This window comes from Sphaerodactylus townsendi, linkage group LG11 (assembly GCF_021028975.2).
Source record: "Sphaerodactylus townsendi isolate TG3544 linkage group LG11, MPM_Stown_v2.3, whole genome shotgun sequence".
Lineage (NCBI taxonomy): Eukaryota > Metazoa > Chordata > Lepidosauria > Squamata > Sphaerodactylidae > Sphaerodactylus > Sphaerodactylus townsendi.
This window is the reverse complement of record NC_059435.1, coordinates 11,047,217-11,074,418: the sequence shown is the minus strand read 5'-3', so window position 1 is coordinate 11,074,418 and position 27,202 is coordinate 11,047,217. Positions and strand designations below refer to the sequence as shown.

The following is a 27,202-nucleotide window of genomic DNA, read 5'->3' as shown; positions in this document are numbered from 1 at the left end:
CTTGGGTCATCACTAGTGGATTCAAGTAATTTTGTTTGCAGTACCTGGCATTTAGTCACAGATCAGACCTAATGGAGTCCCTCCCTCTGGAACAGAAGGAAGCACTAGGCTTTACTACACCACCACCACCCCTGGAAAAAACCCTCCATAGTTAAGTGAATAAATATTCCATTTCATCAATTCTCAGTCAACTGGCCAACCATTTTGTGAGGTGCCCACAAATTCCACCAAGATCAGAGAGGGAGAAAAAGCTCTCTCTGGCATTTTCCCAACGGCCAAAATATCATGGGGGAAAACCGGGATCACACATACTGGGATGTTTCCATCTTGGTCCTCCCTCCGCACGGCAGCCAGTCAGCATGTTCGGGCCGGGAGGAAGAACTCCAGGTGATCACGCATGGCCCCCGGTTTAGTATTATTTTCCTCGCTGACGTTACCGCACATGCGCAAACTGTCTCGTTTTTCCGCCGTTCTGATTGGCTGCAGCCAGTGAGGCAGGAAAAGTAACCTCGTGTGTCTCCCGCAGTGTTTGAATGGGAGCAGGAGCGGCATGGGTTTTTAAAAAGAATCTCCAATTTCATCGTTTTTTGAAAGGCGCGGGATAAGGGAAATCTTGCAGGGCGGGCAAGAGTTAGACCCGGAAATCATGGCCAAACTGGGATGGTTCACTTATCCCAGGATATATTGACTGTGGGGAAAATGCCACTATTCGCTTTCTTTTCCTATGCATAATTTTATAAGCCTCTTTCAGATTTCCCCATGCATTATCCATTTCTTTGTTGGCTGAAAAGTCCCAGACTCTTTGATATTATTTCCTACTTCCACATTTTATTTCCTACTTCCTGCTATTTACATCCAGCTATTCTCATTACTTCTCAGATGTGACAGTTACATTTAATTATCCCTCAGTTTAGCCTTCCCTAAAGGAAGACTCCTGGAAACAGATGCTTTGTTCAGTTTTACCTTGGGAAGTCATGCTCTACCACTCTACAGAACAAATTCTGAAGCGTTCCTCCAGTCTAAGGAGACATCTTCTGATGGGCGAGTCAAAAAGCATTGAGTGACATTTTGAAGGGCATTGTTCCTTCTCCCATGCTCATCCTACCTGCAGTTTGAAAGTCTGGACTACGTCTCCTTCAGCATTGTAAACAAAATCCCCCAAGAAAAGTCCATCTTCCTCGTTTTCTTCTTTTAATCCCTTGAGGAGGAGGGAGGCAGGAAGGCACATCATTAGCAATCAAGGAACTAGTTCAGGGGTCTGCAACCTGCGGCTCTCCAGATGTTCATGGACTACAATTCCCATCAGCCCCTGCCAGCATGGCTGTGGCTGATGGGAATTATAGTCCACGAACAACTGGAGAGCCGCAGGTTGCAGACCCCTGAACTAGTTGGATCAGAAAGCACAGTTAGCTGTTTTAGCAGTAGCAATGTTTGGCTATTCCATTATTAAAAAATAATGTGTCACTTGATTTCTTGAAAATAGTATTAGCGAATTTTGAATCACATGTTTTTATTGAGGCACTTGCGTAATATTTAAAGTATTGCCAATATGGGGCCCTTCGGGGATTGGGCGGTATATTAAATCAAATAAATAATAATAATAATAATAATAATAATATGTTGTGTCTCGACAGGTGAGTGTGTGCCCCAAAGCAGGGGATTTGTCTGGAGCACATCTTTCAGTGAATCATCCACAGATTTTGGCTAGATGGCTTCCCATTATTTGTGGACACTAGTGACCTCTTTCCCTGGTCTGCATTCTCAGAGGAAGGGCACAGGACAAGCAGATATGGCACACTGTGACAGTCAAATTAGAAGGAACAAGAGGTAGACATATCTTCACCAGTTAAGACCCTGGTATCCATACGAAACAATCAGATTTCTCATCACACATCACCCAAACCTGGACTAACTGTGGAGTCCAAATCAGAGTGAATGCCAGTAATTTTATCTGTAGTTCTTGGCATTCTAGTCACAGACCAGACCTAATGAGGGAAGCAATAACCCTTTTACTACCCCCCCCCCAAAAAAACCCTCCATAGAAGTATAGCTGTATGTTCAGACTTGAAAATCCCCTCTAACATAGGTAGAAAATCCCTTTTATACAGTTTTAAAGGACCAGTGTTCTGAGAAGCTGTAGATCAGGGGTCTTCAAACTATGGCCCTCCAGATGTTCATGAACTACAATTCCCATCAGCCCTGCCACTTGGCCATGCTGGCAGGGGCTGATGCGAATTGTAGTCCATGAACATCTGGAGGGCCATAGTTTGCTAGAGTTTTTAGCTGAAGCAGACTCAGACATGCCCTCATTCCACCTATGAGGTTCAGCGTGTCTTCTGTGAACCCTGAACTTGGGCTAGAGTGCTCAGGTATTGATACATGGCTGTCAAGACACATTTTCCTTTTAGGTAGCTATGCATCATCTAAATGTGACATTTTCTATTACCTATCTACACAAATTATGTATCCCAGTGAGTATTTAGTAAATTACTGGTAAACTGTATTGTCAAAGGCTTTCACGGCTGGAATCACTGGGGTGCTGTGTGGTTTCCGGACTGTATGGCCGTGTTCTAGCAGCATTCTCTCCTGACATTTCACCTGCATCTGTGACTGGCATCTTCAGAGGATCCTCTGAAGATGCCAGCCACAGATGCAGGCAAAACGTCAGGAGAGAATGCTGCTAGAACACAGTTATACAGCCCGGAAACCACACAGCACCCTACCGGTAAACTAATTAATGGCATCTTTAATTATATTGGGACCGCATAAATGCTCTGAAAAGTTAATGGGATAGCACTAAATAGCATTTAGACCATTAGGTGAGTAAACAGCAAAGTTTAGGATTTCTGAACAACATCTGTTTGCAAAACACATCACATGTATAGATAACAGTTATAGCAAAATGTTTGGAAACTATTCCAGATTGTGTCTTATACAATTAAAGGAACTGGGTTTTTTTTTTAAATACGGAGATTATCCTTTTTCATGTAAAATTTTTTGCAACTTAAGACAGTGTATCATGCTTTTAAATACATTTTAAAAACCCTTTTCTACAATCTTATATGAAAACTCAAAGATGATGCTCACATAAATAACAAAATCTTTCGGTGCACTGTCAGTTTTTCCAGTGGGGGAGACTTTCTTACTTATGTGTTCTAACGTGACCATTGTTGGGAAAATTCTTCTGACTAACTTGATTACGGCTTCCCCTCGATTGGTAGGGAAGGACCAGCACATCCCAGGTGAACGGTTTGGCTGCAAGAGAACACAAAGCAATCCTGAATGGTTTTATCTTGCAAATCTCCTCCAGAGAAACCAGAACTGCTGGTTGATTAGGAACAGGAAGTGTTCCTGGTGTTTGGGATCCAGGGGCAGTCTTTCTCCCTCTACTTTTTGTCCATTTGGTACAGAATGTTCAACAGATATTTGCACATTTTCCCAGGAGAGACTCTGCACCGACACACTTTCATTGGCAATCTGCCAGAAGGCCACACCATCAGTCGCCAGTGAGAAACTAGAATAGTCCACCACCAGGCTAAACAAGAGAATCTTCTTGGCATCTGTCCAGTGCATTTGATGCTGGCCTTCAGCAGGAGCAGAAGGCCATTGCTTTCACATCCTGCATGTGAGCTCCCAAAGGCATCTGGTGGGCTGCTGCGAGTGGCAAAGTGCTGGACTAGATGGACTTTGGTCTGATCCAGCTGGCTCGTTCTTATGTTGTTCTGTTCTTTGCCATCAGGTGAAGAGGATGTGGTCATCACATGCAGACAAAGAGGAATGCGAGGGCTGGCCGATGCTATGGGAACCCTTCTTGCCCATGTGCTCCTATCCTCACTGCATCGTCACAATGACCACATGTGTCTCATGGGATACTGGTCCAGGGAGAGAACCAGATGTCCCCACATGAAATATGGAATGCAGCAGATACCAGAGAGAGGATGAGGGGGATCCCAGGGATAAAACTGCCCCGTGTCCGGCCTCCACACAGGGCATGTCACCCTCAGATGTGTCATGGTGCCCTCTGTACCCTCCTCCCTATGAGGTTGCTGTCATATCCACCTTAGGCTGAACTTGTACATTTGGGTCACCATTCACTGGCAACAGATGGCAGCCCAAAGGTACAGGGTGTTCATCAGCCCCTCCTCCTGTTGGACAGAATTTGCCTGGACAGCTTTTGACTCAACAGAGCCACCATACAGGGGATCTGTGAGGTTGGTTCATCCATTCAGGGACAGGTTCCATCACCATGGGTTACCCCTGTCCTCTAGGGAGTCCTGCTCTCCCTCTGGTTCCTAGCCATTAATAAGTTTCAGGGTGGGGGGGGGATGAGGGGTGGAGCTTCTAGATGTCTCCCAATCCTCCACCTGCTGCTACCTGCACAGGTTCTTCAACACCATGCTTGCCAACCTGGCGACACTCATGAGGTTCCTAATGGAGGGAGCTGAGTTGGCCTCCATACAGGCAGGCTTTGCCACCATGGCTGGATTCCCTGATGGTGTTGATGCTGCACTCCTGTCACTCTGATAGCCTCCTGCAAGTGTACTGGAGCCTCCGTTGGTACTACAGAATCAACATCCAGGCATTCTGGGACCACTGTGGGGTATTCATTGATCTCGTTGCCAAATTTCCCAGTGGCATCCATGACACCCAAATATTCACGACCTCCAGCCTCAACCAGCTGCTGGCGTGGGGGCCAGAGAGCAAGGGATGGCTCCTTGGTGGGGTTGAGGGGAGGTGGAGAAGCTGTCCAAGAAGCCCGCAGGTGACGGCCATGCTGTTGTTTCTCACCAGTGATAGAGGCAACCCAATCCTTCTGTATCTCCTCACCCCTTAAACACGGGATGCCCTGGAGGATTAAGGCTGCCTGCATCTGGCCATGCCACAAGATGTGCACGATCACTGAGCAGGCAATTGGGCAGCTGAAGAAGCATTTCCAATCCCTACGCCACACCGGCAGCCAGAAGGCCCAGCAGCCAGAGCCTGTGGCGAAGCTCTTCATTTCCATGCCATGGTGCACAACATGAAACAGAGACCCCTCCCCATTCCAGACCCTGTCGAGGGCCTCTGGCGTGCAGCTTGGGATGGAGCCAGCTGGGCCAATGGCAGCACAAGACCTGTGAAGCCATCTGGAGCAAAAGTGGGTGGGAGAGCTCATCTGGTCCCAGGCCATCTCAAGCCACCCTGACAGGATGGCCATGGCCAAGACCCGCTCCCCCAGCCTTTGCTGCCAACTGCCTCATTTGGCTGGCAGCCAGTCTGGCCCACACTGACAGCCACTGTTCTTGCACATAAGTGTGGTTTCCCCAGAAGAAGGGGGGGGGGGTCAGTGCATTTCTGAGATTCGAAACCCCCACCCCCCACCCCCCATGTTTATGAACAGGCACCTGACTGCCATGTGCACCTGGCTTGCACTGGAGTGCATCGCAACAGTGCAACACATGGACACTGACACAGCTGTGGCAGCTATGCATCGGTGCACCTCCGGTACAGGGGCCCATGGGAGTGCAAAACGGGGCATACTTGGGGGCTTTCCCGGTCAGTGGCAGATCTATAAGGGGGTGGGGCACCAGGCACGCACCGGTGTGCGCGCTGTGCTCTGGGTGTGCACCGGTGGGGGTGGAAAATTGCTCCTGACCCTGCGCCCTTATAGCTCTGCCACTGACCACGCCCCCACCAGCCTGGCCCGTTTTCTGCTGGCAGAAAGCTGTTTTCAGCCAGCAAAAAAAGGTAAGAGTGGAGTGGGGGTGGGGCCACAGGGGTTGGCGGCCAGGCACCATTTGCTCCCCCTACACCCCTGTTCCCAGTATCAAGAAGATCTCCATTTAGGAACAGGGGAGGCCTCCTTAAGATCTGGACAGGCAAAAATGAGGCCAAAGCTGTTCTCCAGAAACCCTGTCATTGCTGTGCTAGACCTACAGCTGAAGCGACACCCAGCTTTGCCACTTGGAAAAGGGGAAAGGACAGAAGAAGAAGAAGAAGAAGAAGAAGAAGAAGAAGAAGAAGAAGAAGAAGAAGAAGAAGAAGAAGAAGAAGAAGAAGAAGGAGAAGGAGGAGAAGGAGGAGAAGAAAAAGAAGAAGAAGAAGGAGGAGAAGAAGAAGAAGAAGGAAGAAGGAGACGAAGGAGAAGAAGAAGAAAGAGAAGAAGAAGAAGAAGAAGAAGAAGAAGAAGAAGAAGAAGAAGAAGAAGAAGAAGAAGAAGAAGAAGAAGAAGAAGAAGAAGAAGAAGAAGAAGAAGAAGAGGAGGAGGAGGAGGAGGAGTGTGGAGGGGGGAGAAGAGGAGGAGGAGGAGGAGGAGGGGGGGGGGAGGAGGAGGAGGAGGAGGAGGAGGAGGAGGAGGAGTTTGGATTTAAATCCCCCCTTTCTCTCCTGCAGGAGACTCAAAGGGGCTTACAATCTCCTTGCCCTTCCCCCCTCACAACAAACACCCTGTGAGGTATGTGGGGCTGAGAGAGCTCCAAGAAGCTGTGGACTTCAGCCCAAGGTCACCCAGCTGGCATGTGTGGGAGTGCACAGGCTAATCTGAATTCCCCAGATAAGCCTCCACAGCTCAGGCGGCAGAGCAGGGAATCAAACCCGGTTCCTCCAGATTAGATACACAAGCTCTTAACCTCCTACGCCACTGCTGTGAAGGGGAATGAACCCGTTTAGATGAAAGAACCCTTGAAAGCTGCCTTTTCATATCTTTCTGCACCTGAAGCATAACTTCTGGAGGTCGCACAAATGGAAGTATGGGGAAAGACATCCAGTAGTAATTTCCTCCCTCGTGGCGGTAGCTCCTGGTGGTCCTGCAATGAACAATGCTGGCACCTGTATTGAAACAGTCATACAGTAATGCTGTAGTGTTTAAACAACGAGGTGAAATGATTTATTGCGTGAGAACACGCAGAGCAAATAGTTCAAAATGTCCGGCCATTATTTTTACAAGAATTGCAACTTGGGGTAAAGGAGAATCCACCTGTTCTTGTTCGTGTGGTTGCTATGGTTGCTATCAACAGCGATGGAGAGGGGTCCTCAGCACAGCAGCATGATGTTGAAAATCACTGAACAATCTCCCACAGGGTTTTCGTGTAGATGTTAAGTGGAGGCCAGCTCAAAACCCAAGGTGCCTTGCAAACCCCATCCCTGGGTGGGGCAGCAAACTTCAGCTAGCCTGTTCTGGGATCTGCCTGCCGGAAAGACCACAGCCGTTGCAAAATGGTACCTCTGGATCCTATGGATCCAAATTCTGACACCCTTGCAGCTTCTGGGCATCTGGTTACCAAATCCTGGTCCAGCAACTGCTCTGGATGTAGTACTTTGCCTTCCTGGAATCCCAGCTGACAAGTGCATTCATTCATTCATTCATCCATCCATCCATCCATCCATCCATCCATCCATCCATCCATCCATCCATCCATCCATCCATCCATCCATCCATCCATCCATTTATCCATCCATCCATTTATCCATCCATTTATCCATCCATTTATCCATCCATCCATCCATCCATCCATCCATCCATCCATCCATCCATCCATCCATCCATCCATCCATCCATCCATCCATTTATCCATCCATACATTTATCCATCCATCCATCCATCCATCCATCCATTTATCCATCCATTTATCCATCCATTTATCCATCCATCCATCCATCCATCCATTTATCCATCCATCCATCCATCCATCCATCCATCCATCCATCCATCCATCCATCCATCCATCCATCCATCCATCCATCCATCCATCCATCCATTTATCCATCCATTTATCCATCCATTTATCCATCCATCCATCCATCCATCCATCCATCCATCCATCCATCCATCCATCCATCCATCCATCCATCCATCCATCCATCCGTCATCCATTTTATCCATCCATCCATCCATCCATCCATCCATCCATCTAATCCATCCATCCATCCATCTAATCCATCCATCCATCCATCCATCCATCCATCCATCCATCCATCCATCCATCCATCCATCCATCCATTTATCCATCCATTTATCCATCCATTTATCCATCCATCCATTTATCCATCCATTTATCCATCCATTTATCCATCCATCCATCCATCCATCCATCCATCCATCCATCCATCCATCCATCCATCCATCCATCCATCCATCCATCCATCCATCCATCCATCCATCCATCCATCCATCCATCCATCAATTTATTTATTTATTATTGGGTTTTGTATACTGCCCTACCCCCGAAGGGCTCTGGGCGGTGAACAACATAAATCACATATATGCAATAACCCTTAAATACATTAAAACAATTTAAAACGCAGCAATCAGTAACAAACAATGTCCGCAATAACCCTCATTAAAACCCTCCCAAAAGGGGGGAGAAATGGGTCCCATAGGTGATAAGAGACCCAGAAGTGAAGAAGAGGAAGAGGAGGGGACCCCTATCAACGACTGGACACTCCAAAAGCCCAGCGGTATGACAAAGCCCGCTAGAGAAATTTCTCCTTGGAGTTTCTTAGGTATTTGTTGGTATTTGCAAGTGTCTGCCACACAATCTAGTTACTAAAGGGTTAACTGTGTATGTAAACTAAATGTTGAAGTCACTGTTTTATGACCTGGTCTGTTCCCCCAGTCTATTATCATCAACATAAACTACATGTTAGTAAGCACGTACATCAGAGGTCATAAAGTTAACCGTTTTCTTTGTTCCTTGTTCTTCCTCTTCTTCTGCTTTAGAGAGAATGATGTAAGATCCAGAAGCCATTAGCCATGAGGCTGATCAGATAGACACAGACAAGATGTAGTCTTGAGTGCGTACTTTATGAGCATATGATTTCTTGGGGTGCTGTGTGGTTTCCGGGCTGTATGGCCGTGTTCTAGCAGCATTCTCTCCTGACGTTTCGCCTGCATCTGTGGCTGGCATCTTCAGAAGATGCCAGGCACAGATGCAGGTGAAACGTCAGGAGAGAATGCTGCTAGAACACAGCCATACAGCCCAGAAACCACACAGCACCCCAGTGATTCCGGCCGCGAAAGCCTTCGACAATATATATGATTTCTTGTTTTATCTCCATGTAACCTACCTCTCTTTTATGCTAGTAAACTTTTCTCTGTAAAAGCGAACTCAGCAGTCTCTGCCTATTTTTATTTTGCCTCTGTGCAATTCTGCTTATTAAGAATCTATCTTTTTTTAAAAAAAGAATCTCTTAGTATTTCTATTAAATATCTGACAGTATTTCAGGGGCCTCTAATACAGCTGGTGTGGGTGGAGAAATGAAGAACTTTAATGGGACTAGGTTCCCTTGCCGTGCTACCCTTAAAGCCACTTACTTCAGTGTAAGCCCACTGAAATCCATGGCTTTTGACTGGAGCAATTCTGCGAGGTTTGCTCTGCAAGCTACTAAAAGTTTTCCCTGCATCTCAAGGGTGGCTTTCGCACAGCACGAATATAAAGTTTTGAGTTACAAAAATTGTTTTGGCAAAGAACTTTGCGCAGCTCCCTTCCCTAAAATGATTTCAGCCTGTTTTATTCCTCTCAACCTGGGTTTTTCAAAAATCGCTATCTTTTTTCTCCCAACTGAGGCAGAAGATGATTCCTGCCTATTGAGCGAACAACAGCAAGCAGGAAATGCTGTATTTCTCCCGCCCAAACCTCTTACTTTCATTTCCGCCTCTTGCGCCTGCCATGTTGTGTGCTGCATCAGATTCTCCATGAAAATTTCCCACGGAGGTTTCTTCCTCTACTCAGAGGCGTAGCTGGGGAAAATGGAGCCCGGTGCAAAATCTGCATTTTGCTCCCCCCCCCCAATGTTTGTTTGTGATTTTTGTATTTTTCAGTATTTTTTTTAGTTTTAGGCATGCAAGGGGCGAGGTTTTTAGGCTAGCATCATCAAACTCTCAGGGTATCTTTAGGAGACTATCCTGATGATACCAGCCAGGTTTGGTGAAGTTTGGTTCAGGGGGTCCAAAGTTATGGATTCTCAAAGGTGCAGCCCCATCTCCTATTAGCTCCCATTGGAAACAATGGGGGATGGGGCACCCCCTTTGGGAGTCCATAACTTTGGACCCCCTGAACCAAACCTCACCTAACTTGGGTGGTATTATCAGGAGAGTCCCCTGAAAACTCCCTGAAATTTTGGTGCTGCTAGCCTAAAAACTGCACCCCCTGCAGGCCACAAACTGAAAACACTAAAAAATACAAAAAACAAACCTTACATTTTTGCTGCCTCCCAGGAGCGCCCCTGGCGCAACACGCACCCTTTTCTCCCTTGTAGCTACGCCTCTGCCTCTACTTGCAGCTCATCTATTCACTATTTCATTGTAAAAAGGAGATGAATAAAGCTTGTTTTGCTCAGCAATCCTGTGCATGTGTCATTTTTTGTGTTTTGTTTTGTTTTGAGGGGATGTCTGCAAAGCTACGGTGACACGATTAGATAAGCTGCAATATGCCCAGATTTGTGTTGCCATAACTTCACAGACATCCCCCTCAAAACAACAACAACAACAAAAGAAAAATGATACGTGCACAGGATTGCTAGGCAAAACAAGCTTTATTCATCTACTTTTACAGTGAAAAAGCAAACGGATGAGTTGCAAGCAGAGGAAACCTCAGTAGGAAATCTCCAGAGAATCTACGGCAGCACACAAAATGGCGGGTGCCACTGTGAAACTGACAAGAGCTCCATGCAACAGGTGGGGGGAAAGATTCATTTTGGCTGGCGACTGTGGGAACACAAGCACACTGTGGGAACACAAGCACACTTTGGGAACACAAAATGCCAAAATAGATATTTTTATACTGCCCTAAAGACATTATATTTATGCTGTGTGGAATCCACCACTATTAGATCCACGCTTTCCCACCAATTAGCTTTGTGAAAGTTGACAGCTACACTGATTCGTTCCTCAGACCTGGTCTATTAGAACGTGGAGTTGCCTTTGAAGGTTTTTAAGTTGCTTTTGCTGGTGCAGAAGGTGAAAGGCAGGGGACACTGCACAGATGTCCTGTAACCTCCTGGCATTTATTCCGCTCTAGACTGGAGTGTTCTATGTTATATCTGAACAACACAGGTTTCCAAAAGGCCAGGCACAAGGGATTTGGCCACTAGTAACTAGAACTAATAATACCTGCCGATGCGAGGGCATAATCGGGCATTTGAACCTCGTGCTCATCCAGCTTGTCCATCATTTCTGTGAGCATCTTTTGAACAGTCTGATAGTAAACAAGAGATAAAAAGTTTATAACACTGACACCATTATAGCCATATCTATTTGTGAAGCAGGGAAATGACGACAGAAACAAACATGAGCCGCGTCGGTTGTGGTGGCAAGTGATATTCTTGGCTTAGTTTCAAAGAATGGTGAGCTGTTCATTCGGAGCATGGCTCCCTTGCCCTCTTTTGGTGCCGCAAGAGGAGTCTCTGATGCGCCTGTACATAAGCAGAAAGGGGGGGGGGGAATCAAGCTTCTCTCCTTGCCTGATTGTCTAATGGTAGGCTGACCAGCCGTCCCGCTTTTCGCGGGGCCCGCCCGCCTTTGGACAATTTGTCCCGTGTCCCGCGGGTTCTACAAAATGTCCCGATTGGGGAGGCTGCTGCACTGTCTTGGGGGCGCATGAGGCGAGTGGTGAGGCAGCCTCCCATCTTTCCGGCAGCAGGACTTCACAAAGGCTTCTGGGGCTCCGCGTTTGCCGCCTCAGTGACAGGGAGCGGCAAACCGCGAAGCTCTAGAAAAGCCCGGGTGCATAGCTCCTGGGCGGCCAGCTACTCCACGGAAGCTTCTGGGGACTCTGCCTTGACGGTTTATGCTGTAGCAGCGCATGGCCACCTCCCTGTCCCGGATAACAAAGGTGACCATCTGGTCACCTTACTAATGGGAGACTGTTTCCTGATTCCTAGCTATATAAGGTAGGGGCTTTGAGAGTCCAGGCACAGGCAGAGGCATAAAAATATGATAAAATAAATAATAAATGTGTATTTGGGTGGCATGGAGCTTGCAAAACAAGGCACTGGCTCGTGAGAATTTTGCAAAATGAGCTACCCATTGCTGATTTAATGTAACGGTATATTTGGATCCCTCCCTGTTTTCCCAAAAGGAAGACGGTCCTGAATTTAAGATGACTCCTCCCCGCTCACAAACACTACTATACACCAATGTACATAGTAAACTTGCACAATGTACATAGTAAACTTGCAAGCCCATGTAAAATACTCCTTTTTCTAGAGGGGCGGGGAGCCTAGTGTTCATTTTGGGGTAGATCCATCCATTCTCCAAGGAGCCTTCTTCCAACACAAGAGCCGCTTCAGTTGGAAGAAAGATGCAAATGTTGCTCCATGGAGTGGAAGGGCAGGGGTAGGAATAATGCCTCTTTCAGCTCATAAGCTCCCCTTCCTTCCTCTTACCCACGTTGTAATGCCTTTGCTGGTGTAGTTTGCTAGAACTTCCCTGACTGCCTCACGAACAATGTGGTCCATATTCGAGCTCAGAAAATGCAGCTGAGATTGTAGTTTCGCCGTCTCCTCCTTTAGAGCAGTGAGGACCAGTGCCCTTCTTTGCAAAATGTGATGGGCTTTTCTAGGGAGGAGACAATGGAGCCGAGAAAGCGACATAAATTACTGCTAATTCAATTCCTTCAGGTCTGCAAGAAACTCTAAGGCCGTTTCTCTTGATGATCTACTGAATTCAGAGAGCAACCATGATTAACGCCTTCTCCATCTCTACAACAACTAACATAGTAAGGAGTACGTAGTCCAGACACTGAGGCAATCTTTTCTTTCCCAAGATCAGCAGGGTAGAAATACTTGGTTAGTATTCATATAAAAAGATCTGAAAAGTGTTCTTACATTAGCGACCTTAAATCCTTTCTTTCACCCTGTATGGAGAAAAAAAATCACAGACTTAACACAGACCAAGAAGATAATTCTACAATAATAAATAATCAATGACAATGAAGCTACACTCTGATGCTAGCTTACAGTCTGGGAAAGCCAAATATGGTTGAAAGGAACATCAAGTTGTAGTTGACCCAGGGGGCCCAATAGAGTTTTCAAGGCAAGAGTCAAATAGAGGGTGGTTTGCCTTCGGCTGCTTCTGCATAGCAACCCTGGATCTCCTTGGTGGTGTCCCATCCAAGTAGCAACCAGGGACAACCCTGCTTTGCTTCTGAGAGATGGTGGGATTCGGCTAGCATGGGCCATACAGGTCAGGGCAAAGGCTGGATGTGAAGCTGATAAAAACTTGATCTGTACTTGAATAAGAGGAGTCCTTGGAAGCCCGTAAGAAGGAGCCAATAAGAAGTTCTGGACACCATATGAGAAGTAATTTGTCCTTCCTTGCCTGCTGGGTTTGATCTGAGGAACAACTAGGGCCTCTCCTGCACATGCAGAATAATGCACTTTCAATGCACTTTGCAGCCGTGCAGAAGAGCAAAATCCACTTGCAAACAGTTGTGATTGAAAGTGCATTATTCTGCATGTGCGGAAGGGGCCTAGATGTCTGTTTGTATGGAGCACACAGCTCTAAGTTTGGAAATAAAATGGTGGGCTTTGATGCTTTTGGTGAAGAGAACTACTGTCCAGTGGACTGGGAATTCTGAGTAACCATGTTTTCTGTACCACACTTAACGTTACACTTATTAGAAGCACTTCCCATTTCTGAACCCTTTAAATCAGATATTCCACAAGCATGCATCCAAGCACAGTGTTCCATGATTTTCAGTTGTGGGATCAGACAAGTCCTAATAACCTACATTAGAAAACATCATCTCTGGGAGAAGAAGCATCAAAGAGAATTACTAGCAGGCCTGGAGACTAAAATCTTGTCTCATGAACAGAGACTTAATGTGTGCAAATGAGCAGATGAAACATTTCAGAGCAAGGGGCAGGACATTTTTTTTTCTCCAGACACTCGACAACCCTAGGCAGGCTATTGTACTATATCCAGTATCATATTCGACTTTTCCCAAAACACAGTATTAAATAGGGGGTTAAAAAGCTGCAGCAGTTGGCAAACAAAACCATAGTCTGCCTTAATTGCAGAAGTATTCATTCAGCATTTGATCAGTGATTATAAAGGAAAGGTGGTCTGAGGATGAAATTTCCCCTTTCAGTTAAACCAGGAAAAAAAAGATGAAGAAGAAGAAGAAGAAGAAGAAGAAGAAGAAGAAGAAGAAGAAGAAGAAGAAGAAGAAGAAGAAGAAGAAGAAGAAGAAGAAGAAGAAGAAGAAGAAGAAGAGTTTGGATTTACATCCCCCCTTTCTCTCCTGCAGGAGACTCAAAGGGGCTTACAATCTCCTTGCCCTTCCCCCCTCACAACAAACACCCTGTGAGGTAGGTGGGGCTGAGAGAGCTCGAGAAGCTGTGACTAGCCCAAGGTGACTAGCCCAAGGTCACCCAGCTGGGGTGTGAGGGAGTGTACAAGCTAATCTGAATTCCCCAGATAAGCCTCCACAGCTCAGGCAGCAGAGCTGGGAATCAAACCCGGTTCCTCCAGATTAGATACATAAGCTCTTAACCTCCTACGCCACAGGTTTAGTCAGCCTGGTGTAGTGGTTAAGAGCAGGTGGACTCTAATCTGGAGAACCAGGTTTGATTCCCCACTCCCCCACAGGAGCAGCGGACTGTTATCTGGTGAACTGGATTTGTTTCCCCACTCCTCCCCGTGAAATCTGCTGGGTGACCTTGGGCTAGTCACAGTTTTCTCTGAACTCTCAGCCCCACCTACCTCTCAAGGTGTCTGTTGTGGGGAGAGGAAGGGAAGGAATTTTAAGTTGCTTTGAGACTACTGAAAAGTTGAGAAAAGTTGGTATTTAAAAAAACGTATCTTCTTTTTCTATTTTGAATTAGATTGCAGTTCATTATTGGTCCTGGGCCAGTGATTTAAACCACAGGCTGACATTCAAAAAAAGCAAGCCAGTAATTTCTGTTTTCTGGGCATGGAGACTAAAGTGATGGGGAAAGCTACTAAACACACAGGAGCAAAAACAGAAGAAAAACGTAGTGATCTAGTTCTGAATTCAATAGAGTTAAGTAGTGAGGCATCCTTCTTAGAGATGCTTCTAAGTATGAATGGAAAAATCAATGAGCCAGTAGCGTGTATTAAAGGCACACAATTTCTGACACAGCGGGTAGGGAGACTGAATAATTCAGTCACCTCGATGCAGTCACAAATGGAGAAGTCTTTCCAGCCATCCCCAAAAATCTGAAGAGTGCTGCCGTCAAACAGTCCCAGGTAACCAGCACCTGTGAGGAACAAAAAGCCAGCAGTCACAAGTTTGATCTTTCGCCCCTTGTCCCACAAATAATCTCTTTGGCATAAAATTTCAGAGAGGAATATGTTAATATGACAGCTACAATTGGACACATCTGCAGAGCCGTAGTGAGGGGAAACTGCACCGGGGGCATGTGTGTGCCCTGCGCCCCTGCCGCGCTCCTGCCATGCCCCCGCCCACCCTTAGAACGTCCCTGCCATGCCCCCGATGCAAGATGCCCCCCATTCCCTGGGCGCTACGCCACTGCACAGCTGGCTAACCTTTTGCCATGAGTTCTCAGAGGAATATATTAGTACCGTGGTGGCGAACCTTTGGCACTCCAGATGTTATGGACTACAATTCCCATCAGCCCCATCAGTTCGCCACCACTGTATTAGTATGATCTGACAAAACTGGACCCAGTTGGCTAACCTTCAACAGGTTTTATCTGCCCTTTCTTTTCTTTCTTTTCTTTTCTTTTTCTTTTCTTTATTAGCCTTCTATGCTGTTCTTCCCCTGGCGGGCTTAGGGTGGCTCCCAATAATTGCTATAAATATATAAAACCAATTTACATACATTTAAAACCATTTGAAACCTATTTTGAGTCTGATGGTAATGATATATAACAATAATTATTTAACAGGAGGGAAATAAATGGGGGGCCAGGCCAAGCTGATGGAAAACCATGTATCAGCCAATAGCCTGGTAGAACAGTTCTGTCTTACAGGCCCTGTGGAACCAATTGGCCATGCTGGCAGGGGCTGATGGGAATTATAGTCCATAACATCTGGAGTGTCAAAGGTTTGCCATCCCGGCACTAGGCAGAACGTTCCACCAGGTTGGAGCCACAACCAAAAAGGACCTAACCCTGGTTGAGACTGGCCAGACATCTTTTGGGCCAGAGATCACCAGTAGCTTTTCATTAGCTGGTTGCAGGGCTCTTCAGGTGACATACCAGGAGAGACAGTTCCATAGGTATGCGGGCCTCCAACCATTTGTTTGCTTGTTTATTTACTTACTTCATTTGTATCCCACCTTTCTTCTTAATGGGGACTTAAAGCAGCTTAAACATTGTCCTCCTCTCCTCTATCCTCACAATAACCCTGTGAGGTAGGTTAGGCTAATAAAAACCATCCTGCTGGCCTCCACGAGGGCCCGGGCTTTTACAGCCCTGGCCCCCATTTGGTGGAATAGGCTTCCTAGGGAAGTTAGGGATTTTCGCAGGGCCTGCAAAACAGCTCTGTTCACCCAGGCATTACCACCTGACCAGCTGGGGTGATTGTATGTATTCCATCTATTGCCTTGGCCTCTCATGGGTGCAGAGGGAGGAGGGGGGTGGGGTCTGTCGCCATCTGTTTTATCTGAATTAGACAGGGTGCTGAAAGAGATGGGCCAGTGGTCTGATCCTGCAGGGCTTTGCTTAAATTCTTAGCAGAGGCTTATTCCGGGGAAATCGACAGATTCAAGTCTAACAGCACCTTAACCACTGACCAGGGGATGAACTTTCCAGAGTACAAACTTTCCAGATCTGTTGCTTACTTCTTGAGATCCCAAGGAGGTAAGTAATAGCACCTGATAAATCACATCCCATTAAGCCTACATTAAAAAGCCAGGGCATCTTTTTTGTCCCTAAGCTGTTGTAGCAGTTCTAACCTTGGATGTGGGCAATAGTCCCTGTATCCGTGGTAGGGAACTGCACAGAAGTTCCCTACCCCTGAGCAGCACACAGCTGTCAGCAAGGGATCTGCAAGAGCTCCCCCTGCTGGCAGCCGCCTGATCTGTGGTGTTTGCATGACCATGCAGCTTACAGGGAACCTTGGTTGTGGGGTTTCCTATACTAAAGAGCAGAGGTGGGATCCAGCAGGTTCTCACAGGTTCCCGAGAGTAGGTTACTAATTATTTGTGTGTGCCGAGAGGGGGTTACTAATGGGTGATTTTGCCACGTGATTTTTGCCTTAGTTACGCCCCTCCTCTCAGCAGTAGCGCGCAGAACTTGAAGCAGTCTAGCAGGAGGTGCACCGGCGCGCGTGGCAGCCTGCGCCTGCGTGCATTCGTTTCCTGCCCAAGGACTGGCGCAGCGGCTGCGTCCTTGCCATAGCCCCGCCCCCGGAATGCCCCGCCCCGGAATGCCCGACCACGCCCCCGTCATGCCCCGCCCAGTCCCATTGGCACTACGCCACAGTTTGAATCCCACCACCATGAGAACCTGTTACTAAAATTTTTGGATCCCACCACTGCTGAAGAGTCATTTTCCTATAATGTAGAAAGCTCACCGAAAATCAACAGGAACAGGATGGTGCAAGATACAATTCTCTGAGACCAGCTTTCTCTGAGAAACAACAAAGATACATGTAGTGTCACAATTAATAATGGAAAGCTTTACAGAAATTGCTTAAAGCAAGGTTCTGGAATTGGTGCTATGCTTTCTGGTTTCAGATGTGCATGAATCCACCTCTTGTTTCAGTTAAAGAATTACATCCAGCTGGATTGCCGTTTCTGCACGGCACAATTATAACTGGTCTCTTATAATCCGAATCTATTTTATCTCAGTTTCTCCCTTCACATGGCTGCCCATTTCTGTGAAGGAATCGAGTGAAGACCGGGAGGAAATACTCCAGTTTGTTTCACATGAGCCTGGGTCTTTTGTATTTAACCGCGAGCATATCGGTACATGTGCAAACATCCCCGGTGTTCCATGTTCCGATTGGCTGTGGTTTTTGGGCAGCAGTGGGGGAAAACGAAGCCCCTCTTTTTCCAGTTCTGGAAAGGGCCCAGCACAGGCCTCAACATGGCAAGTGGCAGCAAAAAACAATGGGGCACAGCATCACATCACATTCCCACTCACGTTTTCGACGGCTCAGCAGAGTTGAATACTGACATGATGTCAGGTGGAGAGATCAGGGGGTGGGGCGGAGTGGGGCGGGGAGATCAGGTGGCTGGGTGGGAAAAATGAACTATTTCTGCTCACGTGGTGTTCGCACGGTAGAGGGTTCACCACGGGATTTTTGAAAAGAATCACCAAATTGGTGATTTTTGAAAATCCTAGGATGAGGATTTATCGCGGGACAAACCCGCTTCAGGTCTGGGAACTCTGAGAATTTCTTGGCCTAACAGGGATATTTCCCTTGCTCAACCCAGGATATTTGGACCATGCAGAAATGAGCCCAGACTACCACCTGGAAAATGTCCCTGTATCCTTAAGAGCCTGAGTCCTGCTGTTCATGGAGTTGTGGATTATACCCTTCCTCCCTTCTGCTGCCAAGCACTGATCAACGGGGAGGCAGGCAAACAAAGATTGGAAAGCAAAACACATTTCATCTGGTCTGCACCTGCACAGTGGCTTGCATAAGAGCAAATCTTTCTGCATCTGCCCACCTCTCTGCAGGTGTAGGGTTCAAACTCAGTTTCCTTGCTTTTCAATTTGTTTTTGTGGTTGAGGGAAAGTTGTTCAAAAGGAGAGGAATCTTCTTCAGGTCAGAGATGCTAACGAGAGTCTGAAGAACACGTTTTCCCCTTTCGGAACAACAGATTATCAATAAATACTGGCGAATGTTTACAAATTTCATGATGAACTGGTGAAAAAAGTGATATGATTGCATGTATCCTTGTATGCTAAGTTCAGGAAGCATCCTATTTCACTGAGCCTGCCAGATCATTCCAACGTGTATTCTTATGACCCAGTTTATATACCTATAGGTTGAGAGGGACCCCAGTTCCAATTCGTTTTTACTCCTTTCATCCATTGGGTAATAAGTGACTAATAATAAACTTAGGACTGGTGTATCTTAGAGCTTTTACTGGATTAAAGGAAAGGTTCAGGTTACTATAAATGGTTCATGGGCCTTTTAATGGCACCTAGTGCAGTGGTGGCGAACCTATGGCACGGGTGCCAGAGGTGGCACTCAGAGCCCTCTCTGTGGGCACGCACAGAGTCACCCCCCCCCACGCGCGCACACACATACACATATCTAGGTTGGCTTGGGCCGCTGGGCTCGATTATTAGCATTAAACCTAAGACCTAGTTTTGGGGAAGCAGTGTAGGTAACCCTGTTCAGCGCTGTTAAACCCCACTGATTTTCATGCGAAAAACTAAAGCGCAATCCTTTAATGGGAGTAAGCTCAGTTGATGGCAATGGGGCTTGCTTCTGGGTAAACCCTCCTAGGGTCGTGATTCACCCGCTGGAAGAGTTGTACGGTTGCTTCAAAGCAAAGCCACCGACTACTGCCAAGCTTACTCCTGACTAATGCACACCTCGGAGCCGACCATTTTTTCTAAACTTAAACCTCAGTATTCAGGTTAAATTGCTGTGTTGGCACTTTGCGATAAATAAGTGGGTTTTGGGTTGCAATTTGGGCGCTCGGTCTCGAAAAGGTTTGCCATCACTGCTATAGGTTGAGAGGGACCCCAGTTCCAATTTGTTTTTACTCCTTTCATCCATTGGGTAATAAGTGACTAATAATAAACTCAGGACCGGGGTATCTTAGAGCTTTTACTGGATAAAAGGAAAGGTTCAGGTTACTATAAATGGTTCATGGGCAAAAAGCCTTTTAATAGCACCTAGTGCAGGGGTAGGGAACCTGCGGCTCTCCAGATGTTCAGGAACTACAATTCCCATCAGCCTCTGCCAGCATGGCCAATTGGCCATGCTGGCAGAGGCTGATGGGAATTGTAGTTCCTGAACATCTGGAGAGCTGCAGGTTCCCTACCCCTGACCTAGTGGATGCTGCCTCCCTGGGCCTGAATTGTAAGATAGCTCTGTTCAAGTGCCCATCAGATGGCAGCAGAGTACACTTTGGGGAATGTATGGGAGGACGCTAAGTGGCATTCTCTTGAATCCCCTTTAGTCAAAAGAGTCTTCCTGAAATCCAACAATCCATATATTTCCCTCTTTTTAAGGTATCAGGAATCTATCTCAATTCAATTCTGTTTTGATGGAAAGATGGAATGGCAGGAAGGGTGGGAGGATCTGCCAAATTTCAGAATTGCGCTCTGCAGATGGTCAGAGGCAGGCAAGGTCTTCCCAAACCCTCCCGTCCCTCCTCCTTGAATACCCTGTGATGCATAATATCAAAATGTCCTGCAGGAGGGGAGTGACAAAAAGGCGCGTGGAAGCGTAACAGAAAACTACAAAAGGAGAAGTTGAAGAGAACGCAGGGAATCAATGGCTAGGTCTAAACAGGTGAATTTGGGGGAAAATGAAGTCCACTCCCCATAACAACACTAAGGTGAAGTTGCTGTTCCCACCTGTTTGCTGCCGCTGCCACTGTGCAATGTGTTTTTTGTGTCCAGATTTGGAAGCTGCGTGAGACAGGCATTAGAAGAAGAAGTATTGGTATACGAAAACACATTGGGAGAGACCCATTTTCATCTACACCGTAGGTAAGTCTCTAGTGCATTTGGATAAATGACCTCCACTTAAAAAAAAACTAAATTCTGCAGAATGAAATTTCGCGAGGCTCTGAAATGCTGCTAGACTCCCGTTCATCTTTGTTTCAACAGGTGGACACAGCTACCATTTTGGAATTACAGGTCAGGCTGTTAGGTTAGCATTTTCCAGCATACATTTTTTTTAAAAAAGCTACTCTTGTTTCCTTTTTACCTTGATGAGAAGTTGCAGGCTTTTTTCACTAAGCAAACCGGAAGAATTAGGATTAGGTACACCGCATTTAAGAAGATTTGGAGGATGTTTCCTGGAAAGGACACGCAAAAGAGCAATGAAGCGACGCAACACAGAGGTTGATTCTGCACAGGGCAGATATCACAGGCATAGGACACGATACAAACCGTTTTGGGTGGGGAGACGTCACACAGGTCCTATCCACCAAAACAAGTCTGCCCTGTTTTATTTCCCACAACTCTGGATTTTAAAAAATCGCTAAACCAGCTATCCTTTTGCAAAATCGTGGATTGGAGCTGCTCCCCTGTGAATGGCCAAGCAGCAGGTGCTTTATTTCCCTCCCTTCCACCTCACCGTCCACGGTCAGGGAGAATCTGCTCACCATAGCCCACTTTCTTTTTTCTTTTGTGTGTTCCATAAGCACAGCTGCTCAGGTGCAGCTAGTTTAAGGTGACCAGATGGTCACCTTTGTGATCTGGGACAAGGGAGGCGGCCGTGCGCGCATGCAGCCGCAGGAGCACACAGCCTTCTGGGTCTTGCCATTTGCCGCCCTGTCACTCATTATTGAAACGGTAACGGGTGGCTCCCAGGAAGGCAGTGCACCTGGCCGCAGGAGCACATGGCCTTCTGGCTGCCGCTTGTCAGCCTCTGTCATTCTGGAAACGTAAGCCCTGGTGAAGGCAGCCTCCCCAAAATCGGGACAATTTGAAGAACCCGCAGGATGCGGGACAAATTGTTTAAAGGCGTGACGGTCCCGCCAAAAGCGGGACGTCTGGTCAGCCTAAGCTAGTTATATCTTGGAACGACTGGCATGGCTGCGGGCATTCATTTCTGCATGCCTGGGAAGCTACGCAAGTGTTGAAGGAAATTTAAAAAGAGAGTGAGAGTGAGTGAGTGAGAGAGAGAGAGAGAGAGAGAGAGAGAGAGAGAGAAGAGTCTCTGTGCAAAGGCGGGAAAGCAACCTGGATTGTTTCCATGGGCTCCAATCGCTGCCTGAACAGCATTCATCTACATGTGCCCCCTGGCTGGTTGAGTTTGGAGTTTTAGGGCTGCGATGTCACCAATATGCAGATGACACCCAGCAAGTGTTCATGACCGCCTGGCCTCTGCCCCTGGGGCTCTACAGCACTGCTTAGAGCAGCGGTGGCGAACCTATGGCATGGGTGCCAGAGGTGGCACTCGGAGCCCTTTCTGTGGGCACACGTGCAGAGTTCATCATGTGTGGGGGGAATCACCCCTTCACACACACACACATCTAGGCTAGCCTGGGTATGATCCTTTACCTGGTAGTAAGCTCGGTTGCTGGCAATGGGGCTTGCTTCTGAGTAAACCCTCCTAGGGTCGTGATTCACCCATCCGGAGCGTTGTACGGTTGCTTCACCAAGCTTACTCCCGAATAATGTACGCCTCGGAACCAAGCCCTACTCAATAGACCTTAGTAGGATTTTGAGCAGACCAGTGTAGGATGGCACTGATAATTCAGCAATATGGCTTGGGTGACTTTTTAGGACATGCTTAAACCCTAACCCAGAATCTAATCTGTTTTGACAACCCTTACTTCCACTTAAACAACTGAGGGTCACAGCAATGTGGCCCAGCTTATGCGCAACTACTCAGATGTAGGTCCCAATGATTTAAGTGAAACTGCAAAATACATATATGTTGGGATGTTGCTTTTGAAATACATCCCTAAAATGTTTTAGGGACATGTAATCAAATATACCTTGTGTAAAATATAATTATGAAAAGTCAACATGAACCTTGACTTTAAAATGTCCTGCCTTGTGCTTTCTTGACTGTGACACTCAGTTTTATTGGTAACAAGGTATTTGTTACCCTGTTAGTCCCAGTACTGGAATTTCCAGCCACCAAGCAAATGTGAACTGACGTTCAAGTCACCCAAAGGCAGCGTTCAAGACTGTTGTTTGATGGGTAATGATTGGTGACTGCCCAGGGGGGTTGCATTGTAGAGGAAGAATCAGGGAAATATATGATGCCCAGTGTACCAGCATGCCGTGTTTCAAAAGGCAATGAGCAGGGGCAGGTCACATGTCCCTGGACACATGCCAGCTGGTCACACGGGGGGTGGAGAATCGCCCCCCACACCCCTTCCCTTGGCCCGGCCCCGCCAGGCTACTCTTTCAGCTGGTGGAGGCTCTGCCGGCTGAAGGAGCAGCCTGGCGGGGCTGGGCCAAGGGGCAGCCAGCGGCAGGCTCTTGCTGGCTAAGTGGGGTGCAGGGGGAGTGGGGGGGGCGCCCAGAGCAGGTGTTTCCCCAGGCGCCATCCCCCCCACACACACACACACTGGCAACGCATATCAGTTTAACCGATCCTGCATGCCATAACTTTTGTTTTCGTTCCATCTTTTTTGATTGAATGACAATGGTGACAGATCCCAAAACTTATGCCTTCGTGCCAATATCTTAGGGTTGCCAACTCCAGGTTAGGAAATTCCTAGAGATTTCGAGGCGGCATGCTGGGAGGGCGGGGTTTAATTATTATTATTATTTATTATTATTATTTATTCAATTTTTATACTGCCGGATCCCCAAAGGGCTCCGGGCGGTGAACAACATAATATATAAACAATAAGTAGGAGCAAATCCAATACAGTACAAACATAGGCTCCATCAATAAAACATCTTAAAATACATAAAAACAGCGGCTAACAATTAGCAGATTAAACAAGAGGCGTCCAGGCTCAATTAAAACCCACCCCAGGAAGGGGGGACGGCAGGCCCCTCAATATGAGGAGCTCTGTTGTACCAGTGCCAAAGCAGGAGCAGTGGCGGGGGGGGGGCACCATATCAGCGGCTGGACACTCCAAAGGCCCGGTGGAACAACACAGTCTTACAGGCCCTGCGGAACTCACCAAGGTCCCACAGGGCCCGGACAGTTGGTGGGAGGGTGTTCCACCAGGCCGGGGCCAGCGCTGTAAAAGTCCTGGCCCGTGTGGAGGCCAGCCGCATCATTGAGGGGCCGGGGACCACCAGCAAATTGGCCTCCATTTTGGGCTATGGAGGGGAAGGACCTCAGCAGCATATAACTATTTTTCAAAGCAGTCGTTTTCTTCAGGGGAACTGATCTCTGTCATCTGGTTCTAATTCTGGGAGACCCCCGGGCCCTACCTGGAAAATGGCAATTTTACACAGGGTTCAACTCTTGTTCAGGTTCATAAAGGACTGAAAATGCAAACGCAGATGTAACTTAGCTATAATAATTATTTAACTTACTCTTACGTAGTTGTGCATTTCTTCGTCTTCGATTGGAGAGTGGGTGGCTGTTTCTGCAGCTGAAAGATAATGGTTGCCCCTGAGCATCACTGAGCTAAGCAAACCTCCCCAAATCCCTTTCTGTCCTTCTATGCCTGACTAGTGATGCCAGCACTTAGCCTTCTTCTCAGGATTTCCAGAGGCGGCGTAAAATTGCAGGGAACAAGCTCAGAATTATGGGTCTAATTGCTGTATGCTCCATATGCACCAAACCTGAATCACCAGGTATCAGGTTATTCCACTGACCCCAGCAGTGGAATAACCAGCAACAGTGGCATAGGAGGTTAAGAGCTCGTGTATCTAATCTGGAGGAACCCGGTTTGATTCCCCGCTCTGCCGCCTGAGCTGTGGAGGCTTATCTGGGGAATTCAGATTAGCCTGTACACTCCCACACACGCCAGCTGGGTGACCTTGGGCTAGTCATAGCTTCTCGGAGCTCTCTCAGCCCCACCTACCTCACAGGGTGTTTGTTGTGAGGGGGAAGGGCAAGGAGATTGTAAGCCCCGTTGAGTCTCCTGTAGGAGAGAAAGGGGGGATATAAATCCAAACTCTTCTTCTTCTTCTTCTTTAGACAAAGCTCCTCACTAGGCTCTGATCTTACCTTTATCGTTTGATCTCACAAGTATCACCCAGACAGCCCAACCCAGAAGGCTACGGCGGCCGGGGTCAGTGTTGCTGCTATGCCACCACACCATCTCCAGAGGGCATCCAGGTGGCATGGGGAAATAGCGAAAAAGAGGAAAGCCCCGGCCGCCTGACTGCCCTCCATAGCCCAAAATGGACTTATGCCACCCAAAAGGGTGGTGTAAGTCCAAGGGCTATGGTAGGGCTGTTCCTGGGCTGAAAGCCTGGTGGAAACCAACTACAGTTGACTCTGCCCTTGGGAACACCTCTCATATGCCCCCCAGTAGCACCAAGCTGTGCAGCACCCACCTGCTACCCTCTTCACCCAGTCCAGTTGCGCCGGCACAGTGGGCACCCTCATTGGTGTGAGCCCACACTGATTCCTCAAATCCCCTCCCCTCCGCCCGATTGGGCTGCCCATCTCCCAGACTCTGGGATGGCAAAACCTGGAACCCTTGCTTTTACATGCTTTATTATTTCCTAAATGGGTCACAGTCCCTCTGCTTTTGTAATATCCCCCCACCCCCCACCCCTCGCAGGCTAGCAAGCTTTGGGCGTTTTACACAGCACTTCTTCCATTTCGCTTGTACAATTCAGTGTGACATATCCATGAGCAGAGCTGTCCCACTATCCATGGGGACTCATTAATCAACCCAGTTTGCCTTAATATTGTTGAAAAGATACATTCTGTTGCATTCACTCTGGGACTGGATTTGGAGTTATTTAGAAGCTGTTCACACAATTTTTAGAAGCTGTTCAACACAATGCTTGAGCTGTGGAGGCTTATCTGGGAATTCACATTAGCCTGTGCGCTCCCACACACGCCAGCTGGGTGACCTTGGGTAAGTTAGATAATCGATGGCAGAAAATGCACCAAGTACCCAAAACGGTATGGGTCTCCACCACTGAAATAAAAGGAAATTTGCTAAGACGCTTGAAAAACTGAAAAACATATTTGGCAGAATGGCATATTTAGAGAAAAACATCACATCATTCCCTTCTAGTCACATGTGATCCTTGAATATACAAACACACTGAAATCAATCAGTTACGCTGAAAATCAAACATACCTCTCTAAAAGTTGCTGGGTTTCAGCTTCGGAACTGTCATTGTTACAGCCACTGCTCCTTCCATTAGATTCCTCTGTTGAAGAGTTATCCACGGAGATCCTTGGGCCCCTCTGCATGTTTTAACACGCACAGTGGCTGTTGGAACAAGGTCAAATGAATAAAGAGCAGAATTTCTACATTCACTACTTCTAACCCAGTTTACAAAGCGCCATTGTAAATTTCTGGGAGACACAAACAAGTCAAACCCCACAATTGTTTAGACAATAGGAGCAGCAGTGGCATAGTTAAGAGCAGGTGTACTCTAATCTGGAGGAACCGGGTTTGATTCCCTGCTCTGCCCGCCCTCCCGCTCTACCGCTTGAGCTGTGGAGGCTTATCTGGGAATTCACATTAGCCTGTCCGCTCCCACACACGGCAGCTGGGTGACCTTGGGCTAGTCACAGTTCTTCTGAGCTCTCTCAGCCCCACCTACCTCACCGGGTGTTTGTTGTGAGGGGGGGAAGGGAAGGAGTTTGTAAGCCCCTTTGAATCTCCTTACAGGAGAGAAAGGGGGGATATAAATCCAACACTTCTTCATCTTCTACAAAGCTACTGTCACATTTGCATCACATTTGACAGGTTTCATTCATTCTCATCTGGGTTTGTCACTACTGGATAGGGAACTTCCGGGACATGTTGGAGGTGAAGCTTTGGGAGGGACGGTTTTGTTTTTGTATCTTATTAAAATGTTTTCAATTGCAACTACTTGTAACATCCCAACCTTAGGTTACCTAAATGCATATGATCTGGCTGTTTTAAAGTTTCAGTAATAAGGTAGTAGGTTAGTTGATGTTTTTGTTTAGGCTAGTTGGATTTTTGTTTGTACTAACTAGAACCATTAGTGTAAGGTGACCAGATGGTCACCTTTGTGAACCAGGACGGGCGGGTAGGCGGGAAACGGGAGCGCCCCAGAAGGCAGTGTGCTCCTGCGGCTGCGCGCGCGGAACACTTCCGCACTGCCTTGCGCCCCAGAGGGCAGTGTGGCAGCCTTCCAAAAATCGGGACACTTGAAAAAACCTGCGGGACGCGGAACAAATTGTTTTAAGGCGGGACTGTCCCGCCAAAAGCAGGACATCTGGTCAGCCTACATTAGTGGTTAGATCAGTCCTGGATTTCTGTAAGGGGAATATCACTGCCTGATCCCCCTCCCAGGCAGGGTGTTATATTTCTGGAATTTGTATAGTTTATTTTAATCTGTTCTATTTAGTGATGTTTAACTAGTATTACTAGATCGACTCTTGCAGCAGTTATAGTTCGGCGGGAAGTAGTTTTAGTCCTATCAGAGTAGTGTTAATGTATTAATACATTGTTGAATATACTGTTTTAAATGTATTGATTTATTGTAATGTATTGACTGTTCATGTATTGAT

At 47.2% G+C, this 27,202-nt stretch overlaps 1 protein-coding gene across 1 annotated transcript in view; it reads right to left on the bottom strand.

Annotated features, from left to right (window-relative positions):
• Positions 1-25,909, bottom strand: part of SUN3 (Sad1 and UNC84 domain containing 3) — a 38,558-nt gene extending 12,649 nt beyond the window's left edge. Inside the window, exons 1-12 of the mRNA XM_048510429.1 lie at positions 25,794-25,909; positions 24,555-24,614; positions 24,061-24,119; positions 20,810-20,900; positions 17,483-17,538; positions 15,113-15,201; positions 12,805-12,833; positions 12,364-12,535; positions 11,090-11,174; positions 6,692-6,807; positions 3,088-3,255; positions 1,106-1,198 (exon numbers count right to left, since the gene is read on the bottom strand). Of these exons, the coding sequence (XP_048366386.1) occupies positions 1,106-1,198; positions 3,088-3,255; positions 6,692-6,807; positions 11,090-11,174; positions 12,364-12,535; positions 12,805-12,833; positions 15,113-15,201; positions 17,483-17,538; positions 20,810-20,900; positions 24,061-24,119; positions 24,555-24,614; positions 25,794-25,909 (1,134 nt within the window). The remainder of the gene's footprint in view (positions 1-1,105; positions 1,199-3,087; positions 3,256-6,691; positions 6,808-11,089; positions 11,175-12,363; positions 12,536-12,804; positions 12,834-15,112; positions 15,202-17,482; positions 17,539-20,809; positions 20,901-24,060; positions 24,120-24,554; positions 24,615-25,793) is intronic.
• Positions 25,910-27,202: the final 1,293 nt, after the last annotated feature.